Source organism: Sapajus apella, unplaced genomic scaffold (genome assembly GCF_009761245.1).
Source record: "Sapajus apella isolate SASKATOON/1434 unplaced genomic scaffold, GSC_monkey_1.0 scaffold52, whole genome shotgun sequence".
Classification (NCBI taxonomy): domain Eukaryota; kingdom Metazoa; phylum Chordata; class Mammalia; order Primates; family Cebidae; genus Sapajus; species Sapajus apella.
The window spans coordinates 15838714-15865761 of NW_022436992.1; the positions used below are offsets into that span (position 1 = coordinate 15838714).

General features: G+C 43.7%; 1 protein-coding gene across 12 annotated transcripts in view; it reads right to left on the reverse strand.

The window, feature by feature from the left end:
* The window catches only part of BCL2L11 (BCL2 like 11), a 71610-nt gene that overhangs the window by 18216 nt on the left and 26346 nt on the right, over positions 1-27048 (reverse strand). For 6 of the 12 annotated variants that reach the window (XM_032243750.1, XM_032243748.1, XM_032243744.1 and 3 more), the window contains one exon: positions 24774-24883. In XM_032243750.1, the coding sequence (XP_032099641.1) occupies positions 24774-24883 (110 nt within the window). Of the gene's footprint in view, positions 1-6660; positions 11028-21292; positions 21418-24773; positions 24884-27048 lie in introns of those variants that run through there. The other 6 variants (XM_032243747.1, XM_032243741.1, XM_032243739.1 and 3 more) reach the window with 3 other exon arrangements.

Consider the following 27048-nt stretch of genomic DNA (forward strand, 5'->3'; position numbering starts at 1 on the left):
TCTTGGTCACTGGTTCCCCTGTGTGTTATCTTATGCCTCCGACCTCCACTGAACATCAGCCACATGAGGACAGGGGCTTGTCCTTGCTAATTCCTGAGCCCTTAGAATAAATTGTGCCTGATATACAATAGACGCTCAATGAACTTTTGCCGAGTGAGTGAATACATGAATGAATGCAAGTCTTTTAGACCATTTGGGTTAGAGACAATAGAATCCCTTCACCAACACTTAAATAAGGAGATTCTATAGGCACTCATTGAAGAGAAAAAAATTTTTTTTCCCTCAGAAAGACTTCCAAAGTGTCATCCAATGCCTGAGGAAGCTTTGACCCATCACTTTCTTCTTTTAAGGTTTCAGAATTCAAAGTAATAGAATTGATTTACTTTTTAAGAAAATATACCTGATCTCCTAGTCAGGGCTTTTTGTAGCTGGCGTCTCAGCAGAAAAAAGTGACACATATTGGCCTGAAGGTTATGATTAACATTGAGGTGAGTTTCTGACTGAGTCAGAGACTCCTTGGAACCTACTCCACGAGCGGAGATGGCTCCCTTTCATGTTAGAAGGTCCTTGAGGGGCCTTCGAGCGCCCTGGAGGACCTACCCATGATGAGGTTAGAGGCCTGCATCCCCAGGCTGTCCTGCGGGGGCCTCCAGGCTCAGGCTCAGGAGGTCAGGGGCAAGCCTGGGCAGGCAGGACCAAGTTGCTCTCACTTAAACTTGGGAAGGTTCTGCATCTTCACTGGGGAGACAAATCCTTGGCTGTAGAAATGTGTAAAGTCGGCCGTGCAAGCTGTATGCTTCCCTGTGTGTACTTGTACCTCATTACATTTTTTTTATAAGGGAAAGAAGAAGACCGGAGCAGCTCCAGCTCTTTGAAAGCAAACAGCAGCTCCTGGGGATGATGGCCTCCCTGAGCCCCAGGGAGTCCAGTCCTGCCTGCTCTCTATAGGACTCACTGCAAAGTTGGATCCATGGGGTACTCAAAGATCTGAACCCCAAGCCCTGCCCTCCACTCGCGCCCTAGGGAAGGCGTGCACCAGGTTGAGACAAGCAAAAGGAACATGTGCACCCAGCTGGGGCTGCATCTCAAACACAGCATAGAGCCACAGGCAGTATGTGGCAGGTGGGGTAAGATGTGGAGGGCTTGGAAGGCTCTGGGTTCAGAACAATTTCCTGCTCCCGGTCCGGAGAGAAAAGATTTTAAGACCCAGACAGGAATGGCATTGGGGGGTGGGGGTTCTGCTACTGATGGATACTGACCAGCTCCTTCCCACCCGACCTCACTCTAGGCTCCTAGCTAGGAAGACCACTCCTGGGGCCTTCTGATCCCTTTGCTCCATCACCTCAGCACTGCAATGGCTCCATTAAAATGGACTTAAATCCGAACAAATGCCTGGGGAGCTGCTCCACCCCAGTGGCAGAGTGAGGTTGGGGCAGTGGGCAGGAGGGGAGTCCACATCCTCCATCACAGAGAGGCCACACCTGTCAGGGGTCTGCGTGGCAATTAGCAGGCTTGGGGAAAACCAGGAGCTCTTGGGACAGCCCACATGTCCACAGGAGGCCCTCAGGTTAGGTCAAAAGAATCCATGACAAGTGCAGGACTAGGGCCCCACAGCGAGAAGAGGCACTGGCAAAGCTGAAATGCTCCGGTGGCTGGAGACGCAAGTGAGACCTGGGCCTGTGCATGCACATTCTCACATTGGATCTGGACCAGGCCATGGAGTCATGAGTCCTCTGAGTGCTGGCAGCTATGCAGATTCAAGGCTGCAGCACAGGCATCCTGTCTGGGGCGGACCCTGGCTGGCTGGTCTCAGCCCTCTGCTGCTTCTGCTCCGATGGGCCCTGTGAGGCAACAGGGGAGTGGTCAAACGTCCATGCTCTGGCAGAGCCACACTGCCTGGCCTCACATCCTGGCTCTGCCACTGAGGAGCCTGATGCCCTTGGGCAAGTGGCTTAACCACGTCATGACTTGGTTTGCCTGTCTGGACACTTGGGGTAGTAATAGCAGCTGCTTCAAAGGGCTGTTGTTCTGAGATGAAAATGAATTATGAGATGCTTTGAACAGTACTTCACATGTCGCAAGTGCCCAATGGTTAGCTGTCCTTATAGCATCATTACAGGAGACCCTGAGATGAGGAGGAAGTGGGTGAGACAACCCACGGCACTGCAGGCCCACCACTCTCACTTCTCTAAGCTACTGAAACAGCTCTCCCCCTGGGAGCTGCACTAGAGAATTTTTCTGCTTACTAATTGTGAGACCTTGAAGAAAACAGCCTCTTTATTGTGCCCTGGTTTTAAGCATTTTAATATTCTCATCTGTCTAGTATATGGTAGGACCTTAATACTCAGATGGGGATTTTAGGAAAATGACCACCTAAAATATATTTTTAATGGGGTTGCATAAGTTCTCTGATATCTGCAATGAGACGTTACAGCTTTATGGTGTACTTTTAAGAGTGGTGGGCCATGTTTGATCTTGTTTAGCTATTAGATAAGGGGTTATTGTAAGAGCTAACTCTTCCCAAATCTGCTTTATGGAGACAGAGTAGTTATTATAAACATGCCTTCCTGGGTCCTTTTCTATAATACATGTAATCACTCTATAACATGTCCAGAAACAAGGGCCTTTAATATTCTAATATATCTTCTCCTCGGTAATACAAACTTCTAAGGACTTAGGGGTTACCTCAGGAAACATAGTTTCCAGGAAAAAACAGCAAGTGGTTTAAGTCACCCAAAAAGATTAGAGACCACCTTTTTCCTTGTTATTTCTGCTCTCCTCACAGCCCAATTCTGGTCTCGCCAGAGGAGACCGTCATAATCAGCCCATCACCCTACACCTTCTAATTCATCTTGTTTAAAGAGAACTTCATGCAACCTTTTTATCTGGTCCTTCTGACAGGTAGGAATGAGTCAATGCAGCAACAAAAACCAGCCCTAGCTATTTAGCACAAGGAAAAAGAACATGCTGGAGGGTAGGCGCCCGTTGCATAGTCCAGCAGGCAGCTCAGAGACAGGGCCCAGGGTGCTGGTGGCTGGGCAGCCGGTTACCGTGGCCAAGATCACTAACGTCCTCCTGCAGCTTCAAGGGTGCTGCCCTCCAGAGGGCCCCTCCTTGCCTCACTTGCTCCAGAGTCAAAGTGCTGGGAAGTGCGTTTTATCAGCCAAGCATTAGGCCGAGGGCCTGCCCTCAGCGGTACCTCGGGCAGGGAGAGAAAGTTTGAGAGGTGGCAGAGGCAGGGGCAGGCAGGCACACAAAGGGAAACTGCAGTGGAGATAAGGGCTGGATACCAGACATCCTCCCCCCTTCCCAGAAAAAGCAAACTGGAAATGTGCGGGATTTATAGGAAGAAAAATCAAGTGTACTAAAAGCATCCATAATCAAACATAATCAATGGATAAAAGTATTACACATCTTGACAACATTTGGAAAAATGGCAATTCTTCCCTAAACCAAGGGTCACTGTAATCCTAAATGAGACCTCCAAAGAACTTTCCAAGAAGCTTCAACTAATTCTAAGATGCAAATAAAAAGACAATGTAAGATAGTCACAGTGATTTTGAAAAATAAAGACAATAAATTCAGAACAGGTAAAACTCTAGTAATTAAAATAATGTACATTAAGCAAAAGGATCAAAGGAAAAGGGAAGAGTTGAGACGCAGAACCGTATGTATGAGAATTTGGTATACTGTCAAAGGATCAGTTTAGGCTGGTGGACAAAAAGACAACAGTGCTGGCTGGCTGTGGGGGAAAAATCACTAAAAAAATAAATTCCAGATGGATTAAGATAAAAAAAAAAAACCTAAACTATACTGGTTATATGAATAAAACATAAGAAAATATATTTAAAACTTCAGCATAGCGCTGTCGTCTTAAGACACAAAAATACAGAAACTAAAGATTGATAAACTTCACTTCTAAGGTGACAACTTCTACATAAAGTACACCACAAGCAATTAAAAAACATGCAGCAGAATAAAAACATATGTTCACAAAAAAGACTCATATGCTTTGTATGAGAGTATTCACAGCAACTTAATTCATCATAGCCCCAAACTAGTAAGAACTCAGGTGTTCATTAATAAGACAATAGACAAAGCATGGTTTGTTCACACAATAGACTACCACTCAGTAATAAAAAGGAAAAAAATTACTGATAATTTTAACATGGATCTCATATGCTGAGCCAAAGAAACCAGACATGAAACAAAAGGCCATATACTGTATGGTTCCATTAATACAAAGTTCAGAAAGAGGTAAAAGTAATTTTTGATGGAAAAGAACTTCAGAGCAGAAGTTAGTTACCCCTGGGGACAGGAGAGGAGGGATTACCTGGGAAGGAGAAGGAGGTAACTTTCTGGAAGTTATGGTAGTGTTCTTTATCTTGACAAGGGTTTGAGAAACAGCTGTATTCTTGGTCAAATTTAGCAAATGCACACATAAGATTTGTTTTACTTTATGTAAATTTTATCTTTGGAAACAAAAATTAGAAAAAAAACTAATGAACTCTAAATGATGCTGAAGTATTTGGGGATAAGAGCACTGGTGACTACAACTTATTTTGAAAGGCACCAAAAAATAAGCCAGATTAGTAGATGAATACATGATAATGCAAAGGTAGTAAAAGTTAAAGGGAGTGAGGGTATTCGGTGTTCTCTGTAAAACTCATTTTGGCTTCTCTGAATGTTTGAAAGTTTTTATAATAAAAGGTTGGGGAAAAAAGGCAACTCATAGAGCAAACTCTATGCTTGTGCTCTGGTAGTAGTTAGCATGAAGTGGAGTCACTAAGGAAAGACATGTGACCTATTGCTAAGACAGAACCACATACAGAGCCATGACACATAGGGTCCAGACATACTAGGGTCATGGGGTGTCCCCTCTCACTGTGTTGAGGCGCTGGATCCGAGAAATAAGGAGACAAGACACCAAAAGACTGGATAAGAGCAGCTGGGCTCAGGGGGCCAATGTCACTTACAAGCAGAGACAGCCAAGGCCCCAAGCATCCAGGCGTGTCTGTATTTATTTGGTATAGGGTGGTGGGAGGGGGAGGGTAGTGAGTGAGGTCATCTTAAGGATAGTGATAGGGTCAAGACAATCATGTGAGCAATAAACAAGGGGCCCATCCCCATTAAGTCACCGAGAGAAGGAAGTGGGCAGTGTGCAGCAACGAGGGTGCAGTGTGCAACATCTCTTACGTAGGGGCAGGCAACTTCTAAGGTTTTCTATGGGAGGATGTTTCAAGTCAGTACAGTAGCAAGAGCTAACAGGGTATACAGCCACCAAGTCACGATTATACCAGAGGGTTTTTAAGCCCTTGGATGTTCGAGGGATTGCCAGCCTGAGGCCAGCTTTCCAGAAGAACTGGACGGAAGATACTATAACTCCCTTACAGGAGAAGTGACTCTTGCTCCAAGCCTGCCATACAGCAGGTATCTTTACACCTGGGACGGCCTGCCACGTAGTGCATGCCCTTTCAGGCAGAGGCACTACCACCTGGGCCATTGATTCTTGTCCTCTTGGTATGGTTGTTTTTCCCTAGTTTGTGCTCTGTACCGTGTCTGCTCTAGATACTCCTCGAACTACAAATTAAGATATGATTATATAAAAGGATTATATAGAAGGATATAAATGAGCAGTAAATTATTCTTCAGGCTCTAATAGTTCTGGGAGTCTGCCTAGCTCTCCTTCCTTGGTGCCCAGAAGAGGGGCTACCTACATGGCACTTACAGAAAAGCAAAACTTCTGTGTAAGTATAGACACACACACACACAAACACACACACTCTTTGCAGATTAAGGGTCCCAGAAGGGGGGGTTACCCACATGGCACTTATAGAAAAGCAAAACTGCTGTCTTAGAAACACACACACACATACACACTCTCTCTCTCTCTCTCTGTGCAGATTAAGGGTCCAGGAAAATGCAAACTGCTGCCTCAGGAGGAAGGATTAAGAACAACTTGATTTGAAACAAATACAATTTGAAATAAATAAATTTACAAGACCATATTCATGTACTGCTCACCTGATCAAATGCATTAACAAATTATTAGTCTAAAATGAAGCTGAGTCTCTTTCACTTTCCCAGCACTAAGAATAAACGTGGCAAATAAGTACTTTCTTACTAGATTTTTATCAACTGTATCCTCAAACAAGGCTTTAATTTCTCTCACTCATTCCTAAGGCAATTCCCTTCCACCCTGTATGACAGGGCTGGGAACTTAGCGGTTCCTGGTCACCACTTCACACCCAGGGTCTAGGTATGTTTGCGTGGCCCCTTTGACTCCGAGCAGGTGCTGCAGACAAGCCCTTTCTATGGGGTGGATGGGGTAAGATGGCTGTGCAGCTGCCATCAACACATGCAGAGCCGGCTCCTAGTACACCTCCCCTTCCCCCACACTCCCCACCCAAGTGCTGAGTCACATCTGACTATGCAGTCAGAATACTTTGCTAGCAGTCACACCAGCCACATCAAAACTTTAAAGACTGGTTTGCTTTTAAGTGTACTGCACAGATTAATCTTCGAGCAAAAATAAATAAGAGCTACACACAGCTACGTTTTATGACTGATAACGGCAGATGTGTGGGCATGTACATGTTTGTATATAATTTCAGCTGTTTCTCTGACATTTTGTGCAAACAAATCAAGCAGCTCAACAAAACTAGTTGAAAGTTTTATTTATATAAAATTCATTAAGAACATAAAAGATTGAGTTTCTTTAAAAATCTGCAGTTATTTACAGCAGTATTGCACAAGTAAAGTGGCAATTACCCTGTCAAAATTCATCAGTGCAAAACACAAGTAAGCCAGGGAAACTGCAATACAAATGCTACATATGCTGGGTCCTAGAAAACAGGTTAGTGATGGATCAGTATACAGACAGATCAGTGCTATTTATAAGTGGGTACCTGATGAGTTCCGATACAGTAACTAGTGGTCACAGAATCTGGACATAAAACATAAAACAGCTTCTACAGTCCGAAATTCCCAAATAAAAGTAGTCAAGTTACTTAGCTGGGAGCTTGAGGATGCTTCTAACACACAATGCTGTTTAGAGTAGACCCTAATTGATTTAGCGTCATGTGTAGACACACCCCCAAACACACACGTGTATGTGAGTGGACACACACAAGCACCAGGCTAAATTAGTAGGGATGGCAGAACCACCTGCATGGAACTACCAAGAATTCTTCTTAAAGCTTCCATTAGCTTTCACATCTTGACACCTAGTCCAGTGGGGCCCCAACCTCCCTTGAAGGAGATGGGAGAATCGGAAGGAGGGCATTGACCTGAAGAAGCAGGCTGACCAAATGCAGTGAGCAAATGGGTGGGGTGTGGGGAGGACTGTACAGTGAATTGGCTCCTGAAGACGATTTAGTCCAACCTCAAAGCATAGGAAGTCACACAGCAGGTGGGGGAAAACCCAACTATTCACAACCCCTACTCAGAAGGGGTTGGTGGCCCAAGGTGGTCCTGAGGCAGGAGCCACCAGCCCCACCTTGTCCCCTTGTGGGGCCCGGTCCCAGCCCTGAACAACTGCAAGGCAGCACCTCTGGAAGTGGCACATTTTTATTTTTTTTTAAACACTGAGTTTTCAGGGATAAATTTTCAATAGAAAAGTCTTTCCCACCTGCTGATAATACTTTGATTTTGTTTGTTGGTTTGTTTTCCTAAAGATAAAGTCTGGAATCAGCAAAATTTGCTTGTATGAGAAGCTAGCTGCTTTGGAACAAACAGAAGGTTGCTGGGTATTTCTTGGGGTAGATTTTTGTAGCCTGCCAGATTGAGTTTCTCATTGGCATCAAACATACCCTTCATTATAAGGGCAGCAAAGCCCAAGAATTGAAACCCACTTGACTGGAAATACCAGGACCCAAAGCTGGAGAGCCACCCTGGAGGACCATGTGGCCTGCAGTGAGGTGTCCAGACACCCCCCACACCTCTTGGAAGTTAACTTCGTGGGATGGTGGGGGCTGTGAGAGACAGGGATGTTAATACTTTCCAGAACTTAAGACATTAAATAAGCAGAAAATAAATATACAATATTTCTACAAGTTACAGCATTATGAAACAGTAGGACACATCACACAGAAAAAGAATCTACAATATTTACAAATCCTCGATTCTGAAAAAGTTTAGAAAAACAGTGATTTTTTTTTTTTTTTTTTTACTCATTTATGCTGTACAAAATTTTACAAGAAAGGTAAAGGAAACATAATTGCACACAGACATTTGGCTCAGTTCATAAGTAAAATATGACCTACCAATCTAATAAATAGTCACAATATATACATTAAGAAGGGGAAATGGCAGACAATTTTATTCCACTGTTTTTTTTTTTTTTTTAATTGGAAGGAATTTTAAACTTGATTTCTCCACAACCCCCACCCCCAAATTTCTTGATCAACTTGTTTCTGGGAAGGACATCTGAAGAATAACTCATGAAGCTATTTTGTATGTGTTTATTGCATTTGTGTTAAGTCACAGGACACTTTTTACAAACCTCACATGGGGAGAGGTTGTCAAGGCACAAAACCCGCATTAAGTTTCCAAAAAGGGGATTTACTTATTTTTTCTACAAAAAATTTTTAAAAAGGTAAAATGTATACCCATGGGAGGCATACTTTCTGCACAGAGGCATCTTGATAACCAGATACATACAGTACAGAGACATCCAGTCATCGCTTAAAGTTCCGGTGCCAACAGCCTGTTCTTTAATGCTCCTACAATTCATAGAATCTCTAATTTCCTCAGGAACTGTTTCCACAACCAGCCTGGAGGCCGTGGTGCACATGGCCCCCGGGCAGTACTGGGCAAGGCCTCCGGCGCCTGGCCCAGGGCTGCCCCCACCGTGTGCTCCCAGGGGCTGCAGGACTGAGGAAACAGAGTAAAGTGCTCTAGTCAGGAGACTGGCACATGAGTACAGGGATCCTGGGAGGGGGCGCCCAGAACCAAATATGTCTTTGGTGTGTGTGTGTGTGTCCAGCAAGCCCACAGCTGCAATCCTACCACCGCTTATAACTGTGGGCTTTGTGTGATCCTACAAATAGGCTGGAGACACAACAGCGAACAAGCTGAGCTCCAACACAGCTTTACAAGTAAGTCAAAATCCCAAGGAGATTCTTGAGAAAAGGAAATTTTTTAAATGAAGAGTATTTGGAATTAAATCAGCTCTACCTAAAGGAAAAAGTGTATATGTATTTGCTATACATATACATACCTTTCTTAAATTATGAAGATACAAATGTTTAGATTTTTCCACCTAATTTAAATAACATGAACATGCTAGCCCTTCTATTGGGCAAAACTAAACACACTAGTTGCTGGCACTGCTGACTCATTTGAAAATTTAGTTATTTCTTTTAAAAGTTGTTTAATGATTGGAGTTTTCAACAACTGTAAGAGTTACAGAGCTCACAGAATTGCCTTTACTCCTCACTTTCACTGCTCCCTAACCTGTGTCTTTCTTGGGTCTCCCTGGGTGTCTGCTGCCTCTGAAATGACTGACCAGTGTGTGGCTGGCTTCCTTCCACTGCACTCCTAGGAGCAGGCACAGAGAAAGGACACCCTCACGGCAAGGCTGGCGGCACAAGTGGCCTGACAATATCCAATTGTCCTGGAAGGATGAAAAAAACAGACTTCTACCCGGGAGACTTCTTTTATGGTGCTGGTGGAAGTGGGCTGAAGCTTATGTTTCAAAGTGAATTTAGAGGAGCGAAGGCCAGTGGGCTCTGAGTTAGACTAAATTGTAAGAAGCCAAGCAAATGGCCATCAAAAGCCCTGTCCCAAGCCTGTGCCAATTCCTATGAGGGCATGCTGCAGCTGGACTCTGCTGTATTGGGCACGATGACCCTCTGGGACCTGATGCTGACAGTGCATCCTCTGACCATGGGAAAGCCTGCAACCAGAAAGCCAGCAGCACAAAGGGCACAGCACTTAAGTCTGCTGTTATTACTGCTATTGCCTCCTCTTCAGAATACTTCCAAATAACATGCCCATCAAAATGGAATAAAAACCAACACCAAATGCTTCCCAGTCAGCTATTAATAGATCGATTGAACTGTGCATGATACAGGCAGATATTAACTCTTGTTCTGACGCAGTTTCACTTGATCATGAAAATACACTGGACCAAATCTATGCATCTGAGTCCAGATTGGAGGCGCATCACAAAAAGTGATGAGGAAAGACACAAAAATAGTCTGAAGTTTTGCCACAGATGCAACTGAATTTATAAAGGTACGTAAATATTTACAAATGGGACTGGCATATCAATGCAGGCTGACAACAGACCCTCTGCCCCTTTAATCAGTTCCATTTCAAAAGAACTCTTTTGGTATTAATAAAAATAATTTAAAAAGGTCAAAGAGGCAATAGTAGGGAAGGGAGGGAGTATATCACACCTCTCCCTGTTTAAAAATTCTGTACAGTAATCTCTAAAAATAAACTAAGGCAGCTTTATAAGTTAGCTGGCTCAGTTTCTACTGCAGAGTTTACATAATCCTCTGAGAATAGGCAATAGGTTCTTAAAATTTTAATACAAAAATCATTCACAAGTTGGTTAAAAAGTTTCATTTCCTTTTTGACAAACCTGTTCTCATTAAAGAAGGTGAGGGGGAAGACACACTGCATGTAAACACCATTCTTACACAAAATCCTGCTCTAAAAAACCACGGTTTGTACATTAAAAAGCCAAGAATGCTCCCTCCTTTACATTCACAACAAACTTCCATTAGAAATTCTGCTGCGTGGTGATAAACAGAAAGGTCAAGTCCCCATCCAGCCCAGTGTTTTCTGAACACGTCACCTGCCCCTCAACGAGAGAACCGCTGGCTGCATAAGAATGGCACCAGGAGACTGTGGCACTGGGGCTTGTTGGTCTGAACAAGCGAAATGTCTGCACGTATCTTGGCTCCACAAAGAACCCGTCAATGCATTCTCCACACCAGGCGGACAATGTAACGTAACAGTCGTAAGATAACCATGTGTGGGTGGTCTTCGGCTGCTTGGTAATTATTCAAAAATACCTGCAACAACAAAAGGAAAGCTTCTTAGTTTCTCCCTAATTTGGGGGTAGGGAGGGGAGAGTGCCCATATTTAAGTGAACAACCAATCCCATCTTAATCACCACGAAAGGCTCCTCTTCAAGAGCACTGTCACTAAGCAGGATTCTTCCCTGAGATAATGAAGAAAACTCATTTCCTTTCCCTGCAAAGGGGAAGACATCCCTGAAGGGCAGGCATACAAATGATTTACTCCTAAAAATAGAAAAAAAAGCACCCAAAAGAATGTTTGGAAAATTCAAACAGGATGTAAGAAACTATCTTACCACCCACGTTAATTGACATTCAAACATGCTATAGATTCCCCATGGGGTGAATTTCTGGTAGCTGTAATTTATTTGAGAAACCAGTGATTTGGAATAATCTGCCCTAAAAAGCTAAATAAAGTGGCGCAGTGATTCGCCATTGTGCCTCTGGCTGCTAGGCTGTGATAAACACTGTGACCCAGAGGGGTGCCTATGGTCACAGACACAGGCAATGTCAACCCCTATCCTCCCACCCTCCCAGTGTGGGGAGGAAAGAGTAATTCAGAACATAAAAAAGCCTCTGTGCCAATGACCAGCATATGTTTGTTACAAGCTGTGAAACTGTTCAAAAGGAAATCACCAGCTTATTCAATGCTTTCAGTGTCCTGAGGTCTTCCGTAGCACCCACCTTCTGGTTCTAATCCATTTTGTGGGTAGTGCAAGGTATCAATTCGGAGTCGCCAAAGGTGGCAACACAATACATCAGCCTCGATGCCACGAGCTACAACCTGGTTCACTGTTCAAGTCTGAAATCTGCCGTGGCCATTTCTTAATGACTAATCCACATGAGACCGGGCTACGTGACTGTCTCTCCACAAACCCCCTTCTCATTGGGTACGGGATGCCTCCGACACACCGGCGCGGGAACCACCGGCCATGAATCAGACTGAGACAACTGTCCCCTCAGACCCTGAATAGCCCCCACAGACACCAGCTGCAGCTGCAGCTCCACTGTTTACACAAGCTCTGCCGCGCTGGTTTGACAGAATGGGATTGTGATAAGGCCAGGGCATTTCCCCTTTTCCTTTCCATAACAAGATTGGAGGAAATCAGCTTTATGTAAGCGATTCCTGTAGAGGCACTCTGTAACCACAGTCTGTGATTTTTATCTGTTTTACACAGAAGATTGCTTTGTTTTGATTTAACTTTCAAAATTACTTTGCTGCCTCTGTGTGAGAATAATTTAGGGGAAGGTTAATTTTAGTGTAGACTTATATTAATAGGTTGAAAGAGACTTATTCAAAATAAAACCACAACTTACCAAAATGAAGAAAGTGTATGCTATGATGTGCTAAGTAATCAATTCAGGCAGGGAAGGTCTGTGCCAATCTGGTGTCATTGCCATACTCAGCATGGCCAGAAAATGGGGCTGACTGGATGTTCACAGTCAACAGGGGACTGGGTCATGTGAAGGGCAGACCCCAACTGCTGACACTTGGGAAGTTTCATATTCCAGCACTGGCAGCATCCGAGGGAAGAAATCTCCCACTCACTCTTTGAGGACAGCAGGAGGCCGTGACCAAGCTTAAGTAGAAATCACTTCATGAGAGAATCTTTCCAAGTTTCTTAAGAGTTCTGCTTATCTTAAACGTAAAGGATACAGGGTGTTCAAAGACATGCTGGAGAGGGTGGGGAAGATTCAGGAAACTTTGGCAAAAGGAACACCTGATCCCTGACCCATGAGAAGATGCTACAGCATTTCCAGTCTGCAAGGGCACAAGGATGCCTGCCCTCTTAGACAGCGGGCATGACAACACGGCATACACTCTTAAGCTGAAAGGCAATTGCTTTTGGACGACATTCAACAGAGGAAGCCATTACCACTGATTCAAAGAGCCATGCCAGCCCAGAAAGCACTTGACAGCTGGCACGGCCGGCTGGAGCTTCTGTTGGCTCGAAGCATACACCCGTCCTGCGGAAGACAGCTGGAAAATGGGCAGACTGGCTGTCCTCTAATACCTGCAGCCATAAAAATTACTGCGGCTTATGGCCGGGACCTGGGTGACACTAAACTGGGGCAAGTGGCCAAAAGCTGCAGTGGGGTGAAGATGTAGAACTAGGACTGATGGCTCAATGCTGCTCAAAGCGCCAACAGCTTCAGCCAGCTACAGTGAGATCTCCCTCTGATCTAGATACGTGAGGAACGGCTGCTACAATTCAGATCCTAAACAAGGGCCTTTGGTTTTGGGGTGGCGTTAGGGGTCGGGAGGGAGTCTGAAGCAATTAGAGAAAGCCCCTTAAGATGGAATGCACTGGTGAAAGGTCAAAGTAAGGGCATACCCAGTGGCTTCTGGACAGGGTATTACGTCAAAGATGGAACTGCAAATTCAGGACTAAAAATGACAATCCCTGCATTATTGGGGAGCTGTCAGTTAAGGGCAAGTATGACACTAAGACTGAGCTAAGCAATGTCGTTTGCTGTGTGAGTGGTCCCTTGCATTTGATGTGGGCTAAGACAATAAACACCCCTAAGAGAAGCCTCCACAGTGATGCCTGGACCATCTTCCTGAGACCTGGTGTGTCTGCAGAGCTGGCCTTCCACCTCGCATCCAATTAAGACTGCATCTGCTACAGTGATTCTCAATCAGATGGAAGAGATATCTATGTATCAAAAGTGCATTTAAGTTCTGCCATGCCTAGAGTGGATAATACAAAAAAGACATACTGTCTTTCCTGACTAAAAGCATTTCTAAAAAAAAACTAAAATAAACACCATCAGGGAAGACATTATACTCCCTCCTGAAACTTCTGGGCGTCCTCCTCTTCATGGGCTGAACTGTGTCCCTTCAATTCATCTGTTGCAGTCCTAATCTCCAGGACCCCAAACTATGACTGTAGGTGCAGATGGGGGTCATCAATAAGGTAATTAAGTTAAAATGAGGTCACTGGGGTAGGCTCTAATCCAAGGTGCCCTTGTAAGAGACAATCAGGACACAGAAACCCACCGGGGAAGACCATGTGAAGACAAGGGGGATGATGGAGGCTAACTCTGCATCATGAGCACAGACTTCCAGCCTCTAGAACCGGGAAAAATAAATTCTTGTTGTGTGAGCCACCCAGTCTCTCTGGAACTCTGTACAGCAGCCCTAGCTGACGAACACACCCTTTCACTGATGCTTATCTATAATCCTCAGTCTTTCACCTTTTATGTGAAAATAATCCTTTTTACAGAGTTGGGTAACTCTGTTTTAGTCTAAATTGCAAAAATACTTTGGAAAGATATAATAACTCATTTGGGTGAAGAAGATTATTTTTAAAGACCAAATATGCTACTAAGTTACAATTTAAGTGACCATATACTACAGTTCTCTCCTCTCTCACTCTTTCTCTCCACACACACACACAACGCAAAATCACAAGTGTACAAAGAGGAGGGCCCCATCCAGTTGGGTATTGTAATCGCCATGGTCTAAATCAGGAGCTATATGAAGTCTGGGTTACCTGGAGGTAACTGCCTTTTGTGGCCATCCCATGTGTCCAGAAGATGACTCCTTCAACATTCACAACCTTGTGTGTCCCTCCAGGAACCAGTTCTTGACTGCCCCTGTCCCTCTCAGGGTAAGAGGCTCCAGTGGCCCTGATGCTGGCTGGCATCATGTGGAGGGCCTGACTTCAAGGCACATGTCTGTGTACCCATCAAGTCTGACGGTGATAGCTGTGTCGCCAGTCGCCAGCACAAGATAGTAAACACGACAGTAAGGCAAGGACAATACAGGAGCAAATAAAATGAGACAGAAAAAAAGCACTGGCCAGAGAGGAAGTGGGGGGACCAGGGAAGGAAGTCACGAGGGTGAATCACCACACCAAGCTCCTAAGGAAGAGGAGAGTTTCTTGGAAAGACAAGAGAAGAATGGGCCTGGAGGTGGAGAGAAAAGCTGGGCAGAGGCAGCAAGGCCAACAGGCAGAAGAGGCCAGCAGTTCAGTAAAGATAGTTTAAATAGGGGGTATTATCAAAACCAGAAGGAAAAATTATGCCAAGTTGTAGGACTGCTCCCCCATACACTGTGCCCTCTAAGTGGAAAGGCATAAGACTCTATGTCTACAAGTTTCCTCAGTATAGACATAGGCACCCTTTCTCTGAAGATTTGAAGAATGGTCTTTGAGATGGTGTCAAGACCATTTGATAGGGAATTCCTAAATAGTTCTTCACATATCCCCGTGACACCAGATGGCACAAGCTCATCTGGGTGGCAGCTGGGGAGGAGCTGTGCCACAGGAATGCCCCAGTGTGGTTCTTGGGCCTTGCCAGGGACTGGTGCTGCCACTGCAGCAAGGAACACTGAGTGCAAGGCAGGAGCATCTTCAATTTACACTTGAGATAACCAAGGAAGTGTCAGGGAATTTAATGACACTCTAATGCCAAAATAATCGCAGCAGAACAACATTCTCTTGCTCAGTCCAGGGAAGCAGATGCTTGGAAAACGAAAGAGGCCCTGGCCCCAGGGAACTGGTCAGGTTGACCACCAGACACCTATAGAATGCAGCTTTGGATTTAGCTTCACTCTCTGGCAGAGAGAGAGGAAGGAGTCCAGCCTCTGTAAAGCTGCTTATGGCACTCCAGGCCTTTGGACTTTGTGTGTCCAAGCTTGGGGACAGAGCTGCCAAGGCCATCACTAAATGAAATGACCTAGCCCATGCTTTTTGGTCTCCACAACAACCTGAGTGCCAGGATAGCAATCCATATGCTGTTTTGCAGCCAGTGACACAGGGGCCAGGCAAATGACTGGAGGGGCAGCACAAAACAGTGATAGGACAGGATGGGTACTCTTGGCCCACATGAAGATGGAATGCCAGAAGCAGGACAGAAGTTAAACAAGGCCTTTCAGGCCAGCACCTTACCTCCTCAAATGCCCTGTGCCTGTGCCAGGAAGGGCTCATTGCTCCTCAGACCTGAAGGGGCCTTGTTTCAGGCTGAGCTGAGGTCACAGAGCTTCTGGAGTGAGAATTGAGAATCACGAAGTGATTCCTACAACACAGCTCACAGAACAGCCCATCCACCCACGCTTCAAAGGCAGGGCCCACACCCATTGGGCCAAAGAATTAAGTAAGTACAACACAGACACAGGCACAGCATCATTCAAGGGGGGACTTAAAAAAAGCACAAATGTGTATGACGCAATTTTTAAAAAGGCTAAGATCAGAAATGACATCAAGGAGTTATCCTGGGAATCAGGGGTGAGATATGCTGCAAGAGAGCCACAGTTTAGTTAAGAGTTTCCTGGCAGTCAAAGTAACAAGGAAAAAAATGACAATTTGTCATATCAAAGCAAGCTTAATTCCTAATTCTAAGAGGCATTCAAAAAGCAAGGTATACCTAAAGAACTCTGAGATGCAAAGGAATTTAACTTACTCAAAAACTTGTTTCTTATAGAATTTAAACATTGAATGTATAAGATGTCCTGAAACTTTAAAAATATATATATATTTAAGTGTCAACATGTTGTAGGAGACTGAATTTTGGTCTGTGAGAGCAGGAAGGACAGAGGGGAATCTCTGCTCCAAGCTCAGGCAACTGATGAAGCAGTGTCTCTCTGGTTGGTGTCTGATCCCCACAGGCTGCAGAAAAGAGGGCCTGGAATGGGCATCTAAGAGCCTGAGAATATCCAGGGGCTGTCACGGCACCTTCAGGGACACTGCTGAGTGCTCCTATAATCAAAGATGGCAGGGTGGGAGAGGGGACTAGGAGTTACCTCCCGATTCTGTTAGAAGAATACCACCCCACTACCCATTCATAACCCAGCGTCTAAACAGCATTTTAACTGGCAACTGAGTGACACAGAGGTCAGAGAGAAAAAGGCCCAGCATATGGTGAGCTCAATGCGGGGCTCCTCAGAAAGATCTGGTCTCTCTCCTCTTTCAGACTAACAACCACAGTCAAACTGCAGCTCAGTTGTATTTCAGCACTGGTTCCATATGCACTGCTGTTTTCAGGTGTCAGAGGAAGTTGCTGCAATACTGCCCAACCCCAAATCCACTTTCTATTCATCACCAAGGCAACAGGGATATTTGCATAGCTTATGCCTATGCACTTAGAGGTCACCACAGCTGGGGAAAGGGCACTGGGAAGTTCTCTCCCGGATGCATGGTACCTTCACCCCAAATCAGGAGAGTGCACTCCCCCAGCGCTGCAAAGCTAATGGTACTGCAGTTGATCTGCTATGGTGACAATGTGGTCTTCATAAGTCAGATAAAAACTACATTTGCATAAACCAAACTTTTATTCTATTTTTGACACAACATTTCAAAGAAATTACGATAGTTAAGGCTTCTTGTGAGACTAATCCCTTCTCCAGTGAATGTCCAGGTGAGGCTGTGCACTGATGCTCTTCAGGCAGCACAGCACATCCCTCCACTTGGCAGGCCTCTAGCCTGTCAGACTCCAGACCCGGTGCTGAATAAAGTGAATAACTCCCACCTACCACTTCTGAAGTTGTCACTGTTCTATGGCCAACCACAGAGAAGACACAGATTGTTCTGACATCTGTGTGAGCCACCAGTAGTTGGAATATTAGATTCAGAGCAGAAACACACTGTTCCAAAATCTTCCAGCCTCATAAAAATGCTAAGTGAGACGTAACATAGTTTAACCACAACTAAAACCTCTCCACTTTGTTTCAGGTGGTAGAAGTCTAGTGAAGGGTGATATGAGAAGCTTATTATTTTTGAAAGTCTGCAGCAGGACCAAGCCTTAGTTTGTGTGCATCTTCGTTTCCTCTTGAAGAGATTAAAAAAAAAACCCAGTTAGACCTCCTGAAGTCCCCTTCCAGGCACCTGCATCTCCTCATGGTTACACGATGTGTTAATGGCCTTGATCCAGAGCTGCAAGGCAGCCCTGCAGGTGTAGGTAGGCACCTGCCAGACAGATAAGCACTCACACGTGGTGCAAACAAGCACAAACCCTTTAGTCCAATGCCCACCCAGCCATTTAAACACACACCAGTGCCTCAGCCTCATCTCATATTTGCCTATACCCAGACACAGCACGTGCAGGAGGGTCAAACACACAACTTGTTTAAAAAGCAGTTCGAAAGTATTTAAAAGACAGACCAGCAAACAGAGTTCCTGGTATCTCCCTTTCTAAATACCAAAGACTCACTGAAAAATGTTTCAATTATAGTTCAAAGTAAGAGGAAACAGAATGATGATAATAAGAATTTTCTAGCTCCATCTCTAAATGTTCTTACTTAATCTTCACTACATGCTTATCCTTTGATAGACCAGAAAATGGGCCTCCTAAAAGTTAAGGGTACAGCCAGGGTACTAGGTCTGACCCCAAAGTCCCCATACTTCTCTGTGAGCTGTGTTTGCCTATAAGATCACATTCTGGCCTCAATGAGCAATAGAACGCCCCTGTTTGGAAAACCAGCAATCCATAGTCCACACAATCACAGCCACACGTTCTCCTGAAAGTCTGAGGGGAAGAACCAAGGAGCTCATCACCTCTGGCCATTGCACTTGTGGGATAGAAATGGTGTGGTGTGAAACAGGCAAGGAAGGCTCCTAAACCCAAACACTGAGCTGCCTCCCCTCCAGCTCTAAGGAAAACGCTTGCTGAACCTGAAAACTGTGCCACTGATCAATGGCAGGTATCAATTTATCTAAGCTCCTCATGACTGCTTTTGTTATGAAAATTGACGTTTTAGAAACTCATGTGAGTGAAGTGTGGGGGCAACCTATCATTGCATATATTTAATAACTGACATGCAGATTTCCACAATTCTTTTCACAGCCAGTAACAGAAAGCAATTTATTTTACTAAATTCCAACATTCAATTAATGAAGGCCTCCAAAGAATGCCGAGAACACACATCTCTGGGTTTGTGTTCAGTTTGTGCAATTACCGAACAGGCTAAACTTTAGTCCTCGCCTTTGTACATTATTCCCAGAAGAATGACTATCATTTATAAAAACGAGAATGAGATAGCACTGGGGATTTCACTTCTCAAGAGGGGGAGCATATAAGTATTTCAAATTTATACACAGTATAGGAAAATGCTAATGTAATGACACTTACATTAAATTCTTTCCATTAAAACCAGTCTGCAAGCCACCTTCACAACTCTACTTTGATTCAAGGCTAGACTGGGTCTACATGCATTTCAATCAATTCATGTCTGCACATGCTCTGGACAGAGAAGGAAGTAGGCAGTGTAAACAAAAGATCACTGTTTCTCGTGATCAAACAATGAAAGGGTTTTCATTCACTGCCTGCCTCATCTGGAGAGCAGATTCATGTGCTGCTGTCCACCGCAGCCCACCACCAGGACATGCGCAGGTCACTGTTAGCCAAGAGCAGTCTGCCTGCATTCAAAGTGACTTGAGTTGGACAACCTCACTGCAAAGAACTTAAGAAGCCACAGAAAGTAAACGACTCCAGCTTCAGTATTAGGGGTGGTAGAAGGGATGGAGGGGAAAGAGGGGAAGAATGTTGGTTGCAGAATGGGTCCAGTTACTCCAAGAGCAAGCATTACATTCCAAGGGCTTCTGACTGCAGCCCTGGCCATGGTCAAGACTCCCATCCAAGTAGACACTATCCTTCTAGTACCTGTGTTCCACACCTACAGAGGATCGCAATCTACACTTGCTGGCACTGCATGCAGCAGATGAACCAGCACATGCTCTAACACAGTTTGGGTGATGAAAGAAACTGGCCACAGCTACAGAAGAACAGTTCTGGCTGTCTTGGGATGATGTGCCCACCCACAAGGAAGAGAAGGTGTACAAACACTGTTCCACTCAGGTAAAGGCAAGCTGCTCACCTCCTCACAAATTCCAAAATAAAGACTTAGCTTCTTAAAGAACTTCTCTTCCCTCCCCCCACTATCTTCCCTGTGCTACCCAGTCTTTACCAATAGCTTCCCCACTCTCCACTAGGAGTCTCATAAGCTTGGAGTCTTGTAAGAATGCCCTGCAAAGCAGACTTGCATAGGAGGAGCTGAGAGGGTCAGCAGCCCCCTGGCCACATTCATTCAGCAACAAATGCCTTTTAAGAGCTCCATCACCTCCACAGCCCCTGGGCTTTGTCCCACAACTGGTTCTCCCTGCGCCTGCACTACTGGTGCCTCCTACCAAATCTTTAAGAAACTGATAGCAAGGGGTAGGGAGATTAGGGAGGGATAACATTAGGAGAAATATTTAATGTAGGTGGGTGGGGGGATGGAGGCAGCAAACCACTACGGCATGTGTATACCTATGTAACAATCATGCAAGATCTGCACATGTACCCCAGAACTTAAAGTATATATATTTAAAAAAAAAGATGCTGAGCATCAAAATAAATATTGAGAGTAATGGATTGTAGTCCATTGAATAAAACAGGAATCCATGAATCTAAGTTGGTACACTAAATAACTATATAAGGGAAAAAGAATAGCTCTTTGTCCTTTATAAGCTCTGTCCTTCTATTATAAATGGAGAAGTACTAACTTCACAGTGGAAGACACCATCTTGGATCGAAGTGAACCTCATCAGTAACAGGACAAATGGACGTGGTATGCCTCCTGCTGTACCAAACTGAGGACAGACACATCACCTCTGGAGCACTTCTGTCAGGAATGCAAAAAGTGAGTCTCATCATGTAGAAACATCAGATAAATCAAATTCAGGGAGTCTGTAAATTACAACTGCCCTGATCCTTAAAAAATGTCACTGTCATAAAAGACAAAGACAGAGGAACAGTTCCAGATTAACAGAGCCAGAGCTAGTACACCTAAATTCAATGTGTAATCCTACATTGGCTCGAGTCAGAAAATTTGTTTTTTTTTTTTTTTTTTTTCCCTGAGAAGGACATTGTTGGGACGACTTCTAAAATTCGAATAAGGTACATAGATCAGATAATAGTTCTGTAACACTATTTGCCAATTTTGATAATTGCACTGTGGTTGCATAAGGGATTACTCCTATTTTTGGGAAATACACACTGAAGTATCATCTCTGCAGTTTATTCTGAAATAAACTGTACATGTGTGCAAAGAGGGAAAACATTAAAACAAATGGGGCAGATATAAAAGGGTGGTTCTTTGTGTCATTCTTGCAACATTTTTGTGAGTCTGAAATTATTTCAAAATAAAGTTACCAAAATCCTCTGTAGTAGCAAAACTCCAACTAAATAGAGGAGTCAGGTCATTCAGCCGGGCAGGGTCATCTGGGAATGGCACAGCATCAGAAGAGAAGAGGGGACATGCACTGGGACTTTGCGCTCACCTGTGCCTCTCTCACCTCCTCCTTCAAGGATTCAGCCTCCACAGCTCCGTCTCAAATGCTTCCCCACTGCCCTTAAGTGGACTGAATACATGACAACTACACGACAACTTCCTCTATTTCTCTAACTGGAAAAACGGGAAAATATCCTGTCAGGCTTCGCAAGGCTCATGGTAATAAAAGACTAACACTTTAGACAAGGCATTGTAATAGCATTAAGCAAATAAAGACAGTCAATATTTAAAAGGCTAATATTCATCCTAAAGCAGCGTAGTGAGGTACACTGGCTTGCCAAGAGAAGATAATTCCCTTGTGAAAACAACAGGTAATCTGAATTCATTATTTCCCAAAACAGCCTCCCATTTCCTCCCCGGATTTCTGCCCCCAATATTTAACACTGGACCATTAAGTGTGATTCCAGACAATGGGCTGTCTTAAATTTTTTTTTTTTTTTTTTTTTTTTTGAGACAAGAGTTTCGCTCTTGTTACCCAGGCTGGAGTGCAATGGCGCGATCTCGGCTCACCGCAACCTCCGCCTCCTGGGTTCAGGCAATTCTCCTGCCTCAGCCTCCTGAGTAGCTGGGATTACAGGCACGCGCCACCATGCCCAGCTAATGTTTTGTATTTTTAGTAGAGACGGGGTTTCACCATGTTGACCAGGATGGTCTCGATCTCTTGACCTCATGATCCACCCGCCTCAGCCTCCCAAAGTGCTGGGATTACAGGCTTGAGCCACCGCGCCCGGCTGGACTGTCTTAAATTTAACAAGTATCAAGACGGGTGTCTGTGGCTTTGAAGGTCACTGTGTCACTATCCAGAGTATTATCCAGTGTTTTGAATAATTTACAAAATCTAAATATATTTATCTTTTTTTCAGAAAAATTGGGTTATAACCTAGAATCTCTACCTACTCCTTCCACCCAATATCCCAGCATACTAAGAAGGCTTAAGTCCTTTAATTATTTGTGACTGTATTTTTGCATTGAATTATTTAAGATAGGCAAAATAAGACGGACAATGACAAAATCTCATAAATACTGCAATCAGCCAAATTTAGTTTACCACCAAAAGCAGGGGAACAATACGTTGCATCTCATTGGATACACAGACATGACCATCTTAACCATACACTTGAACATTAAACTGTGAAATGACATTGGGAGAAGAGAAGTCGGGAGGCAGGCTATGAACCTGTTAGGTGCTGCCATTGCATTCTCAACAGAGAGGCAAGGTAACAAAGACAACCCGGCAGCTTAGGTTTCATTGGCATGTGACTCAAACTATTCCCCACCTTGACAGCCTTCGCAAGGGGATGGCTGGGGACTGGGAGGCACTCTAGTCCCCATGTGAGCCTTAGCCCATGTCTTGTCACTGACCACTCATGGAGGCCATGAAGGAGGTGTACCCACAAGGTCCATCTGGGCAGGACCACAGGAAAGCCTTGTGGAGTCATGCATTCATATTGCATGGTTTAAAGAGAAACTTGTATAATATCCTTAAACACATCCAGCTCTGTTGTCAAAATCACTAATAGAATCCCCGAGAATGTGCGAGCTCATCTCAGTACCCAGAGCTCCTGGCAGCAGGGAGACACTGTGGGCACCAGGCAAGGCCTACTGCAGCCCGGATCTCAGGCAGCCCCATCTAAGGCAGATCCTGCCCCAAAGGTGTCTACAAAGCCCCTTCCAGACGGGAAGAAAACAGGCCAAGGGGATAGTTTATAGTCCAGGTTTGGAGGTGTCTCCACACCCATCAGAAATGATCTGTCCTGTTGGATTTTGGACACAATCCCAGAATCGGGACTTGAGTGTATTCACTTGCTCTCTTAAAGGGACCCATTTCCTCCCCACCTCCATCCTCAATACACTGTTGTCCCACTTCTCACCAATTCTTTCTAGTCAACCAAGAGACAGCCACATCCAGTCACATACAGGAACACCGAAATCCCTTTAGGAAAACCAAGGCAGAGGAACTGGAGGGAAGGGTAACTTCAGTGACATTATAAAACCAACCAAACTTGGAAAAAAAATTACCATTTCGGATACAGGCTGGAAAGGAACATACGTTCTGTGAACTGGTTTATGTCAGGTGGAGGATGCCAAGAGTTTTGCCAGCTAAAGACAATATTTTAAGAAATTCTTAAGCCCATCAATGTCACATTCCCATTTTACAACAGAATCATTACTACAGCACACTCCTCAAACACACACCTCCACAGAAAGGTAGGAAGATCTGATGTGTATTTTAAAACATCCTTGCCTCTTACAGAAATTCCATACTGAAGAATTGACTCTTTTGTAACAGGAAAATGTCTCTATATTTGTCTAAAAAACATTGTGCACAGACAGAAAAATAATAATTCAAAGGTAAAATCCATTTACATAGCAACAGTTAACTAAGCATGACCTCCCCCAGAAAACAGATTTTAAAAAAAAATCTTTAAGAGGTACTTATGTGAAACAACAATGTTCAGAAAAAAAAAATAGAGCTAGAAGAGAAGTGCTAAGAATTAATGATATTAACAACTGTAACACTGTCCACAAAATAAGAATTAGTGTCTTCCTTTTGGATGAATCAACTGAGATACCTTTATATGAGGTGTTTAAAACTCTGTGAACAAGTAAATTATACTATATCACACATTTGCTAGTAGTGTGCCCTTTAGCGGAAGTAGTCACAGCTGTTTCTAATGGTACTAACTCCTGGAGTTAATGCCTACACATTTAAAAATGTCTCCCATGTGAAAAAGGTGTCCAAATGATCACCTATATTGCCCCCAGGTAAAACAAACACAAAAAACACTGCTTCTACTTCTACTAACTACAGAAGATGACAGAGGCTAAAATGTTTTAAAAATCAAGAAAATAGCTAAAAATAAGTGACAGTCAATTATCCACAATATAGTTTTTATAGCCCAAATTACAGGCTATTGATTAGTGGCCTTCTAATATATTACAATAACTAAATGTCCAAAGACAGCAATGGCTCTGCAAGGGCAATGGCTCCCTGCTCTTACCCGGGTCACCCTGCAAATTGCAGGAGAGTGTTTTACATGAGTGCTGGCATCGCTCCTGTGCGCTAAGTAACAAAAGGTGTTTTTTAAAAATTTCTTTTAACTTTGACGTAAACTGCACAAGGGAAGTACAGAAACACACTACATGGATTGAAACCTATGTAAATAATATTTAGGTGGGACTCCCTCAAAGCCTATAAATAATCCCTTTTTTAGCATTGTTTTAAAGTCTGCCCTCATAAAATTCCTTTGCTGCCTCCTACTGTATTTTATTTAAGTGTCATTACTTAAACTCAGCCATAAAACAAATGAAAAATGGGAAAGGAGAAACAATGAAAGGCCACAACTAGGCAACAGTATTCATTTCCAGAATTAGCATGTAGTTATGACAAGTCACTTTGTCTTTTTTTAAAAAAATACAGTGTGGAGGGGGAGGGGTGAGCAGAAAGGGGGTAAAGAAAATATCATTACCCTCCTTGGATAATAAGCGTTAAACTCGTCTCCGATACGCCGCAACTCTTGGGCGATCCATATCTCCGGGCGCATACCTGCAGGTTCAGCCTGAGATTGCCTCATGGAAGCTGCATCAGAACAAACAAAACAAAAATCACTTTGTGGTTCATGGATCACTCGGAAAGTTCCAAAGATAAGTCTCTACAGTAGAGGCAAGCCTATCTCACACACTCTTTCATGTTTCTGGGAGCTCCCTTACTGTAAAAACTACAGCCATCTATTAAAGATCAGAGTAGCACTACATAACTTCGGTTAAATAATAAGAGATATAGAATAATTTCCTTTTTCAAAACCGGAGATTCAGAATTGCAAGAACTGAAAGCATCCCTACCCATTCATACACACTTCCATTTCAAGAAGATACTCAAAAAAAAAAAAAAAAGGAAAATACTGCCAAAGAAATGTGCCTGAAACATAATTAGAGCATAACAATTTGGCTTTTCAGTAAAATGACCATTCTGATCTTATTACAAGGTAAAAATTGTTACATAACTTTCAAACATCACAGAAAAATATGAGGTAAAATGGTTGCCCCATTCAAAGCAAAATAAGTGAAACTCTAAGAAACCTGAATGAGATGGTTTTTATTAAAGCACGTACAATGATACAGACAGCTGTCTTCAGGAGGGTTACCCCAGTGCCAAATGAAAGCGTAATTGCATGTTTTGTCTCAATATTAATGCAGCCAATCAAGATGGGCTCAAGTCTGCAAACACCACATGGAGAGAAAAAATGTTTTGGGGTCTAAGAGCAAAGGCGTTTTTGAAAGGAGAAGAAAGAGGGGGGACTGCCCTTTCATTAAGCTGTCACTAACATTCACACCCAGTACATTCATCTGTTTACTAATGAAACCATTAAAAGCCATGTGGCAGCCAAAAACGAAGGAGAACACAAATGTGAGTTGTCAAAGATCCCATTATGCATTAGAAAGATTATGTTCTCCATGTGCCACCAGGAAAGCATTATACTCAGAGGCGAACAGTTCAGTAACATGTGTACAGGAAAAGAGATAAGATTTTTGGATTTTCACTGCTAGTCACGTGTGACTTATGCTAACTTACTATAAAAATGGGCATACTGTACTCACAATTAAAATACGTATTACGTTTTTGCCAGAACAAAACATGTAAAAACCTACGATAATAGGATTTTGTAATAGTATGAACATAACTTCCTGTTTTTTATTTTTGTAAAAGGCTGGTAAAACTGATACTGATTCACAGCTCTATAAAAGCACTTAAAAGTGAACACTTTGAAGAGTTTTTGCCAATTCCTCTAAAAACCCTTGCCTCGTCTTCTCTGTTCCCCAGCCCCTACCCAATTGAATTTAACAATAATCCCACAAAGACTGAGGGCCTAAGAGAGGCAGAATATCACACCACCCTGTGGGGGTGGTGGAGAAGAGTGGGGGACACACACCAATCCCCTCCAGAGTTATCTGCACTCTGCGAATAAGCCAGAGGGAGGAACGGCTATAAGAAGCCCTGGTGGAGAAACGCAAAGGCTGATGAAAGGCAAACTTTTGATGTCAGGCATGGCCTCTGAATACATCCAATCATATAAAATTTACTTTGATTGTACTAACAAATCTATAAAAGGTCTTAAAATTAATTTTCAGCAACTAAACTGGGAGAAAACAAAATTTCTGGGTAGATGCGATACCAGGTGATGCTAACGTCATAGTTCCTTTTCCTGGGCTTACAGTCCTTTAAAGAGTTACTGTTTTTAAGTTTTCTTTCCTGATTTAGAAGCTTTTAAACAAGTTAATTCACCCTTAGGGGAAGAAGAAAAGTTTTTGTTTGGGCACCCACTGCACAAGGGTGTCATGCAATCCTCCTAAAGGAGATGCACCTACCCATATGCACAGGTGAACATCCAGCCAGCAAGACATCATCACCCACCTCTCCTGAGCTTCAGGCTCCACCTGTTTGTCACTACACATGACTGAGAGAGAAAACTGCCTTCAGCCCTGGGGTCAGAAGTGAGGAAAATGCCAATTATCAAAAGGACATCTGTGAAATATAGATGGATGTTTTATAAAGTTGGCAGACTGGTAAAAATTGCTGGCCAAGTTACCCAATACTTAATAAATCAATGATAGTCACAAAACCACTCAACAAACACAAACACTCACATGCCAGACATTGTTCTAGGAGGTGCTCTGGGTACAGCATCAGAGGAGGCCATGTCCTGCTTCCATGGGGCTTACATTCTTGTGGGTTAACTGCTTGAT